Source organism: Elephantulus edwardii, unplaced genomic scaffold (assembly GCF_000299155.1).
Source record: "Elephantulus edwardii isolate Elephantulus edwardi_28Jun2011 unplaced genomic scaffold, EleEdw1.0 scaffold00237, whole genome shotgun sequence".
NCBI classification, from domain to species: Eukaryota; Metazoa; Chordata; class Mammalia; order Macroscelidea; family Macroscelididae; genus Elephantulus; species Elephantulus edwardii.
In genome coordinates, this window is record NW_006399987.1 from 3,636,309 (window position 1) to 3,645,656 (window position 9,348).

Here is a 9,348-nt window from a genome sequence, read left to right on the forward strand (position 1 = left end):
CAATCAAATACCTTGAGTGGGTCGTCTTTGGACCCTGATTTGGAGAAATAACTGTAAAAGGACAATTTCATGACATTGAGGAGCCTTGACTATGGAGTAGTGGGTGTTTTCAATATTAAGGAATTCTGTTGATTAAAATTATTATGGGTGTGAAAGTTATACAAAACTCAAAAAGTCCTCATTAGAAAATAAATTGGTAACTGCTGAAGATAGCTGAGGGATGTCTCTCCTACTTTGTGCGTTGGTTGGTTTGTTTCATTCATTCATTGTTGCACATTTTCTTCCCTCTCTCAGTCCACTTTGCCATGCCAGATCGTTGTCATATATGTCTACTACATTATTTTGGTTTGTCTATTTGATATGCCTCAGACAACTCCAAACCTGGGACAGTATTTTCACTAACTCTTTGTGCCATGAAAGAAATATCCTCTCCCTGTCCGGTATGATCACTACAGGCCATATAGGTGGCTCTGGAGCACTTGAGATGTGGATGGTGTAAGGAATGGAATTTTTCTTTTCACTTAATTTCAGGTAATTTAAATCCAATGTTAAAAGCCACATTGAGGGGGGAAGCCACACAGGGCTGGCGACTGCCACAGAGACTTATTTTCTAATGGCTTGGCAATGAGTTGATGAAATTTTTTAAAAATTTTTTATTATTATTATTATTTGTGTGTGTGTGTGTGTGTGTGTGTGTGTGTGTGTGTGTACCATCAAATCAGATCTGACTGGTACATGAGGAGATTGCCCCTCCTTCTCCAGCAGAGCATCTGGTGGATTCGAACTATAGACCTCTGGTATTGCAGTGGAGCTGATGAAATCATAAAGGCAGGTAGAAAATGATACTTGGGGGGAAAGGATGGATACAAGTATTTAAAATAGCTGGGCTTTGTCACTAGGCATAAAGAAGTAGCTGCTACTTTGTAAAAGGGAGAGGAATGTGGCCACTTTAATCTGAGGATTAAGGGACAGAGATTAGGGAGGATCTAGAAGCTTTTGTAATAGGGATCAGATCAAACACAGATGGGTGAGCGATGATACCGTATAAGCGGTTGGCACAGAGAGGGCTGACCCCTGAGCCAGGAGGCAATTACTCAGCAACAAAGCTGGCCTTGTCTTCTGCCCCTGCAGACACAGCTGGAGGCAAAGAGGATGTCCTTTTCTCATGTCCTCAATCTATGACACAGATGGAAGAAACAAAAACCAAAATACCAAACCAGACTGCAGCAAGTCAAGGGTGCTGATGCAGAAAAATCAGACAGGGCAAGAGGTCGAGGAAGTGGGGGAATTATTTGTGCTGAGGGGGTCAAGGAAGGTTTCTCTGAGAAGGGGACCTTTAACAAAGACCTGAATGACGTGATCGAAGACCTGAATGACGTGTGTGGATCTGCCCACACCACCAAAGCTCTCTCCAGCAGGGTCAGCAAACGTTTTTGTATAAGGTCAAATAGAGTGCTGGACTTGCTCTGTAAAAAACTATTGTAACTCTCTCCACTTTAGCACCTTCTCCTTCGAGACCTCTGAACCATGAGGACCGAGTGGAGGAAAAAGCGAGTGTGCAGAGTGAAGTGTAAAAGAAGGAAGAGGAGGCAGAGGTCCAAGTAAATGTTAGTGTGGGTACGCACAGACGCCACAGCGGCAGGAGTAGAGAATGCCACAGGCTGGGGACACTCAGACACACTTGACTGCAGACTCCTGTGCAGAACTTCTGACTCCAACGATCAAGAATTTCCATCGTCATTTGATACCATGAACACCTCTGAGAGGCCCTCCTTCCTCCTTCCAAACCAGCCCTTTTTTAATCTGTTGTCCTGGACCTGTGATCTCCTGGACTAAGTCTGCTTAGTTGTGGTTGGATGTAACAGGTACAGCAAGTCGGCTCTTCTGCTGTCTTAGATGAAGAATTAAAAACACAAACTAAGAGGGAGAGATCTAATAATTCAGAATCAGAGCTAACAATAATAAAATGGAAAACTCTCCTTGTTGTTAAGACCAACTCCCACCTGACCCTCCACTGAGTTTCTGAGGCTGTAAATTGCATGGGAGGAGATCGCCCATCTTTCTCCCAAGGAGCCACTGGTGGATTCGAACTTCCAAAGAGGCATAGTCTTTAGGGTAGCAGCGCAACTCTCTAAGAACTGCATCAGCAGAGCTCCCTAAAAATAATTTGCCAGGAGATGACTGTCTTTCCCAGGAAATTGTGTGCTCTGTCCATTACTGTGTGCTTAGAATCAGTAACTAATTAACTGTTGAACTGAATGAATGAAGATCCCATCCCCATTTCACAGATAAGGAAGCTGAGGCTCAGAGAGTTGCAGGAGTTTATCAAGGTCACAGAGACAAGAAGTGGCAGAGCTGAGATTTGAGCCCAGGTCCTCGTGGCTCCTAAGTCAGGTGGAACGATTTGTAGCTAGAAGCATAGGAAGGTTTTTGTCCACTGCAGAGTTACTTTATCATCAGGATGGGGATGCCAGAGTGTGCTAGACAAATGTTATTATTTTTTTTGGGGGTAAGCTATTACCTCTTTTTACAAGTGGGGAAGTCAAGGCTAAGAGTTAAGAACTGGCCCAGGGTCCCTCAAATCCCTCAGTCTCACCCGTGTGCGAGTCAGGCCGAGCCTCCTCCTCAAGGTCCTGGTCAGCCTCCTCCAGGAAATCTCCCAGCAGCCTCTTTGCCTCCCTGGCCTCAGCACCCTCTGGGGCTGCCCAGGCCAGAAAGGCACAGACACTGCCCAGGTCCCGGTGGGTAGGGGGGTCTCGGAAGTCCTGAGGATGGTCCCGAAGCCAGGAACCCAGCACAGACACCACGGCCCTGGCAAGAGGGGTGAGGCCTCAAAACTGTGCCCGAAGTTCCAGACCACTTCTGCCCCTAACTTCAGATTTGACCCCTGACCTGTCATTAGCCAACATGGGTTTTCAGTTATCCAGTCCTAGAGCCCTCAGGTCCGACCTTCGACCTCCAACTCTGCCCCCTCACCTCAGATTCTTGTTGAGGTTCAGATTTTGTTCCTCTGCCTTCTTGATTTCCACCCTGTGAAGAGACCCTTCATCAGATGGTAAAGAGGTGGTGTGAGCCTCTGAGTCTGAGGGGCGTCTGGGACTGGGTACTTGAAAGTCCAGGTAGATACTGACCCTGGCGGCAGTGGTGGTGGCGGCGGCGGCAGCAGAAAGCCCAGCACGCGGGCTGTGGGCACAAAGGCCCGGTGGGTGGCCAGGAAGGCGGGCACGAAGCCGGGGTCCTGCTCGTGGTCTCCGGACACCAGCTCGCGCACCAGCCGCTCCAGCCGCGCCGCCCTCAGCGCCCGCACCTTGCTGGTGCGGTAATGGAGGAAGGCGTCGGCCTGCAGGGGGGGAGGGACCCAGACCTGAGGGGCTGAGGGCCCCAGGCGGCTGGTGCCCAGGACACCCCTCTCGCCAACAGGGCCCTTGCATCTGATCCTCTCCCTCTGAAGGCGAGGCCCCTGGATCCCTCCTTTTACCCTATCCACAAAAGATCCCTACCCCACAATACCAGGCACCCTGTCCTCCCAGGCCCGCCTCTGCCGCCCCCTTACTGGGCCACCCCACATTCCCAGTCCCGCCCCTTTACCTGCAGCTGTAAGCCCCGCCCTTCCATCAGCCCCACCCCCCAAACTTGGCTGCACCCTCACCAGGCTGCCCGGCTGCCCCTGCGTCTTCCCCAGGTCCCCAGGCCTCGCCCTGCTCTCCTGGCCGCCCCCAGGGGCCTTCTTGTCCTCGCCTGGTCACCTTTAAGCCCCGCCTCTCTTCTAGCAGCCTTCGTCTGGCTACCTTAGACCCCGCTCGCACCAGGTGGCCCTCCCCCCCCATGCAGCTCCACCCTCACCTAGCCGCTTCGTTCTCCACCCCCTGCTCCCCTGGGCCCCGCACCGATCCCCGTCTCACCTGGTCACCCCACTCCCGGTTCACCTGGCCGCCCCAACCCCGACCCCCGGCTCACCTGGCTGTCCCCCGCCTGCTCCCCAGGCCTCGAGCGCTGGCTGCGCTGCCGCCTCAGGGCCACGCTGTACACAGCGTCGTCCTCGGTCTCCTCGCCCCAGTCCTGCAGCGGCGCCTGAGCGCGTAGGCCAGCTTAGAGCACCCCAGAAGGGGACAGGTCTCCAGACACCAGCGACCCCCCGCCCCTCACGGACTCATGCTCACTCCCTCCTACCCCCGAGGTCTCTGCGAACTTCTGGGCACAGAAGTCCCCTCTGCCCCGTCCTGAGGACACTGGGTGGTCCCTGGGGACGTCCTGTCAAGGCTCCCCGGATCAGTCTCCAGCCCCTTCCGCGGACTCGCTCGGAGTTCCCTGTCCCATTCCCAAAAACAACCAGACATTTCCAGGATGAGGGCCCTTGGGTCCGGAGATGGGGCCTCCCGTGAGGTCCCCAAAGGTTTGACGGGCGACTGAACAGAAGGATCTAAGTGCGGGGCTCTGGACTTTCTCGGCCTGGGGGTCGCCAAGGGATCCTGGGCCCGCGCCCCCTTACCAGCGCGAGCTCCTTGCCGGCTGACCGCTCCATGGCCCGCGCCCGTCCCGCTCTACGGCCCCTGACTGAGGCGGAAGGGCCGGCGGGCGGGGTGGGGGCGGGGCGGCGGCCCAGGGCGGGGTGCGGTGGGCGGGGCGGCCGGAGTGGGCTGGACCCCCACGCACTCGGCCAGGCCTGTGCGACCCCAGCCCGTGGCTGTGTATGAACCCATCCTCCGTAGAAAAAACCACTTTCCCTACTAGGGCTGAGCTCTGTTCTGGGTGCAGGGGAGCTAGAGTGTAGAGGGCCCCCAGTTACGTAGGGGGGCAGGTGGAGCCCGGCCCGAGGCCTCTGCCCTCACCTGCGGGATGGGACTAACTTGCCCCAGGAGTGGGAGCGGTTCCTCTCTTGGAGACAGAGCCTCGACCTGTGTGACCAGCTAGCGGATGGCCCCGTCCCTCCCCAGGCCCGGCTGCGTCTGGGACAAGTGCCTGGGGACACATTGGCCGGTCCTGGGTCCGACAACTGACTCCCACCACCCCCAGGAGTGTCGGAGCACAACTGTCCTCTGTGCTCCGGAGTGGCCGTTTCAGTCAGCGGTCAGGCCCATTAACAATTTGCATCACACAAGAGCTCCATGACCCGGTCAAGGAGAGGGAGTACCCAAGGGGCTGGTCGGTGACCTTTATTTCGAGATTCCAAGGCCGGAGGCCGGGCCTGGGAAGATTTACTGTGGGAACGTCCGGCCGGGCCCCTGTCCCCTCCTTCCTGCGTCGCCGGCTGGCTCCACAACCTGCCTCGGCCGGTCCAGCCCCCGATGGGGCCTCGGGGAGGAGGCGGGGGGCGGCGGCGGGGCCCAGCGGGGTTCGGAGGCACCAGGTGGCTGCGGGAGCCAGGCTAGGGCTTTCGCGCTCGGCTGCGCTTCCTGCTGCGGGATTCGATGAACTTCTGCGAGTGGATCTTGAGCGCCGCGCGGGTGGCCACGTGGTTGTCATCCTCCTCGCTGTCGTCCTCGTCTGCGGGGACGGGGTCGCAGTGAGGGACCCGCCAGCGCGCGGGCGCTGGCCCCCTCTCGGGCCCTCCTCCTGGCGCCCGCCTCTCTAGTCCCCTCCCCGCGCCCCCGCCCACCCCGGCCTTCAGACTGGCCTCCACCGCGCTCCCCGCCCCTCCCCCCTCCCCACCCCCACCCCCGCCCGCACTGACCGAAGAACTTGTCCTTGGAGCTGACAAGCGGCAGCGCGATGCGGGTGTTGTACAGGGGCAGCTTTCCCTCTAAGCTGGCGTAGAACTGAGTGGGGGGAGGCGCCGAGAGGAGTGTGGGCGGGGGCAGCAGGGTGATTCCCCTCCCCCCTCCCCCCATTGCCCAGCTTCATTCCACCCCAAGACCGCTGCCCTTAGCCTACTGTTTCATTATTTCCCCTGGGCCAGCCCTGCAACCTGTCCTTAGAGCCCACCTGACCCCAGGCCGCCCCTTCTCAGGCCCTCAGGCCCGGCCCTGGCTCCCCAGGCTCCGACCCTGGGCCTCTGATACCAGCCTCCCCGACCCCTAGTTCCCCCTCTGGTCTCCCTGGACCTGCCCCGAGGCTCCCTCGCCTCTGTCCTCCAAGTCTCTGGCCTCGTCCCTGGTCCCCCGAGGGGCGCCCTCGCGCCTGGCTCCCTGTTTGCTCGGCCCGGGCCCCTGGCCCCCTGAGCCCTGGCCCGTTGACGGCCTGGGCACCTCGTGACTGGCGATGTGCTCCAGCATCTCGTCCAGGTTGAGGCTCTCGAGCTGCTTTTGCAGTCTCATCAGCTTCTCCTCCACGATGCCCAGAAGGTTCGGTAGGTAGCTGGCCGTGTGGGGGTCCAGCTCCTTTTCCGCGTAGCTGCTATCCTCCTGCGGCCAGGGGCGGAGTCAGGACGGCCTAGAGGGTCGGGGCTTTCCCTCCCTGGGACCAGACTTCAAGGTGTGGGCCCATTAGTGAAGGGAGATGTAGGCTCACCTGTGGGGGCGGGATCTCCGAGGGGAGGGCCCACCTGTGGGGACGTGCCAACCTATAGGGGCAGGGCCGCGGTGGGGCTGGGTGTATCCTATGTGGGGCAGGGCCTTCGGTCCAAGGCCACATGCGTGAAGGTTGTTGTTGCTGTTGTTATGTGCCATCGAGTCGCTTGCGACTCATAGTGACCCTATGTACAACAGCTCTAAACCCTGCTCTGTCCTGTGCCAATCGCACTGCCTCTGACACACCCATCCCGATCACCCCAGTCACTGAATCAATCCACCTCATCGAGGGTCTTCCTCTCCTGTGCTGTCCCTCCACCCTCCCAAGCATGATGTCCCTCTCCAAGGACCCGTCCCTCCTTGCAACATGTCCCAAGTATGTCGGACGGACGAAGCCTCAGAATCCTTGCCTCCAAGGAGCAGCCCGGTTTAACCCTCTCCAGGATGAATCTGTTTGTTTTCCTGGTAGGCCATGGTACATTCAATACTTTTCTCCAGCGCCACAGCTCAAAGGCACCAATTCTCCTATCTTCCCTAGTCATTGTCTAACTCTCTGCTGCATAACAACTGATTGCAAAGACCAAGGCCTGTATCAGGCGCACCTTAGTCTCCAGAGTGATCTCATTGCTCTTCAGCTCTTTGGAGAGGTCCCTAACAGCAGACTTCCCCATCGCAATATGTCTTTTAATTTCCTGGCTGCTGGTGTCAAGAGTGTTGACTGTGAAGCCAAGCAGACTAAAGCTGTGAACAATCTCAGTCTCTTCCAGAGAGCAGGAAGGTCTCTCTCACCTGAGGGACACAGGAAATGGGCCTCTGCTCTGGGTGGGGGAAGGCTTCTGTCTTGGGACGCTCTCGCATTGGAGCGTGGTCTGTGAGTTTCCGGTAGGGTCTTTGGCTTGGGTTGGCACACCACTCCCTACATCCCTACAGACTACACCGCCAGGGATCCCCTGGGTGGGACTTGTAGCAAGGGTAAGTTTGAGACCAAGCAGGGACTCAGAAGTCGTCGGGCCAGACACGCAGGGGGCGGGACGGGGTGGCACCTACCACAGTGATGTAGAGTAGCTTGCCCACCAGGTGCTCAAGGCCCGCCCTGACCACCTGCAGAGCGCGCCCCGTGCGCTCCAGCTGCTCACGCGCCTCGGCGCGCCGCTGCTCCTCCTCCTTGAGTCGCTCCTGCAGCTGGGCCTGCAGCTTCTGCTCGCTGAGGGGCGCGAGACGGGCCGCCATGGGAGAGGCCCGACGCCCAGGCCCCCGCGCCCTCCTTCCTCTTCCTCCTTCCATCCGAACCTCACCTCACCAGCGTGGCCTCCCCCGAGTACTTGAGACCTTCGAGCTCCCGCTTCAGCTCCTGCCTCTCCTGCTTCAGCTTCACCAGCACCTCCTCGTTCTCCTTCTTGAACTTCTCCAGCTGCGTGAAGGTGTCGCCCTGGGCCAGGAACCTCCGCACCACGGACTGCGGGCGGCCCAGCCCCCAGTCAGAGCGGGACCTCGAAAGTGGGACACGTTGCTTAAACGGGGGACTTTCTGCACAGCATCCTTTGAACTAAATACACAAGACCCACCCGCGTGCGAAGGACTCAGGGCCTTTTCTCGTCTCAGGAATTGGAGTCACCCAAGTGGGTGTTGGAAACAGTGTCACTGTGGTGGTGAGGGCAGCTGCCTTTCTAAACCATCCTGCCAGCCACATTCTTGCCCGGTTTCGCCTAGTCCTTGAGAACAGATAGCACACACCATCCAGGTGAGTGATCTGCTCACCAGGCCACCCTTCTGGAAAGAGGCCTAGCCACGGTGCCCCAAGGCGACCCCTGAATCCCGGAGCTTCTTGGAAGCAACCTCATGCAGTGACTGAGGGATACAGGTTGTTGGTTGTGGTTGTCGTTGTCATGTGCCATCGAGTCAGAACTGACTCATAGCTGACCCTCCAGTGGGTTTTCAGAGGCAGTTAGTTAATCACACAGGAGGAGATTGCCCGTCCTTCTCCCGCCAAACACCTGTGGATTTGAATTGTATGCCTTTGGGACTATAGAGAGGCTTCTTACAACTAGGCCACCAGAGCACCTTATAAGAGCTGGAAAACACTCAAAGCGGAGAAAGAGGACCAGCCAGGTGTGGCCCAGACACCCAGAGGGGGCTCTTAGCTATTTTGAGAAGATGCTGCAAAGTTGGGGACCCTAGGCAGAAGACCTGCTTGTCCAACAAGCTGGCACAGTGGTACCAGGTGTCTACAGCATTGCCAGGATATGTGCCAGGTGCTGGAAGTAGAGTGGACATCCTCCCAGTCTCTGGGAAGCTCACATTCCATGCTGGTACCCAGTATAGATGAAGGGTGGCTGAAGAATGAGGCAGTGGCAGGGATGGAGGGAGATGTCTTTTAAGAAGAGAGCAGGCTTGTATAGGGCAGGGGAGGGGTGTGAGCTTCCTGGAGGGACTCCCCTACACGTAGGACTTGTGGGCCTGGGTGGGCCCAGTTGTGGGACATCTGGGCTGGGAGGGCTGCAGGCAGCACTCACGTTTGAGTCGGCCACACCTGTGGCGTCCTTGACCTTGTTGAACATCCCTTCTGTCTGATGCATGTTCCAGCGGTGCCGCAGCTCTGCAGTCTTGGTGGGATAACCATCCAGGGTCACATCCTCTGACTGCAGCAGCACATGCTCTCGATGAGTCTGCTTGGTGGGTCAAAGTCAGGGCTGAAGTCAGCACCTGGCCCCAGAGCCTGGGGAAGGGTGAGTGGATTCTTGGGCGGGGAGAGGGCAGGGACTGAGGGGTGTTGTCTAGAGGGACTACTGTGGTGAGGAAAGGGCTAAATACAGGTAGGAGTCAGGGACAGGCTGGGATCAGGGACAGGAGGGAGTCAGGGACAGGCTGTGGTCAGGGACAGGAGGGAGTCAGGGACAGGCTG

The 9,348-nt window shown here is 57.6% G+C and overlaps 2 protein-coding genes across 2 annotated transcripts in view; both read right to left on the reverse strand.

The window, feature by feature from the left end:
- Nucleotides 1–4,522, reverse strand: part of RGL3 (ral guanine nucleotide dissociation stimulator-like 3) — a 22,520-nt gene extending 17,998 nt beyond the window's left edge. Inside the window, exons 1-6 of the mRNA XM_006898855.1 lie at nt 4,490–4,522; nt 3,958–4,071; nt 3,132–3,364; nt 2,977–3,030; nt 2,597–2,811; nt 1,758–1,769 (exon numbers count right to left, since the gene is read on the reverse strand). Of these exons, the coding sequence (XP_006898917.1) occupies nt 1,758–1,769; nt 2,597–2,811; nt 2,977–3,030; nt 3,132–3,364; nt 3,958–4,071; nt 4,490–4,522 (661 nt within the window). The remainder of the gene's footprint in view (nt 1–1,757; nt 1,770–2,596; nt 2,812–2,976; nt 3,031–3,131; nt 3,365–3,957; nt 4,072–4,489) is intronic.
- Nucleotides 4,523–5,365: 843 nt separating this feature from the next.
- CCDC151 (coiled-coil domain containing 151) overlaps nt 5,366–9,348 on the reverse strand; it is a 9,960-nt gene continuing 5,977 nt past the window's right edge. Inside the window, exons 8-13 of the mRNA XM_006898856.1 lie at nt 8,960–9,112; nt 7,742–7,902; nt 7,494–7,650; nt 6,186–6,341; nt 5,672–5,756; nt 5,366–5,484 (exon numbers count right to left, since the gene is read on the reverse strand). Of these exons, the coding sequence (XP_006898918.1) occupies nt 5,366–5,484; nt 5,672–5,756; nt 6,186–6,341; nt 7,494–7,650; nt 7,742–7,902; nt 8,960–9,112 (831 nt within the window). The remainder of the gene's footprint in view (nt 5,485–5,671; nt 5,757–6,185; nt 6,342–7,493; nt 7,651–7,741; nt 7,903–8,959; nt 9,113–9,348) is intronic.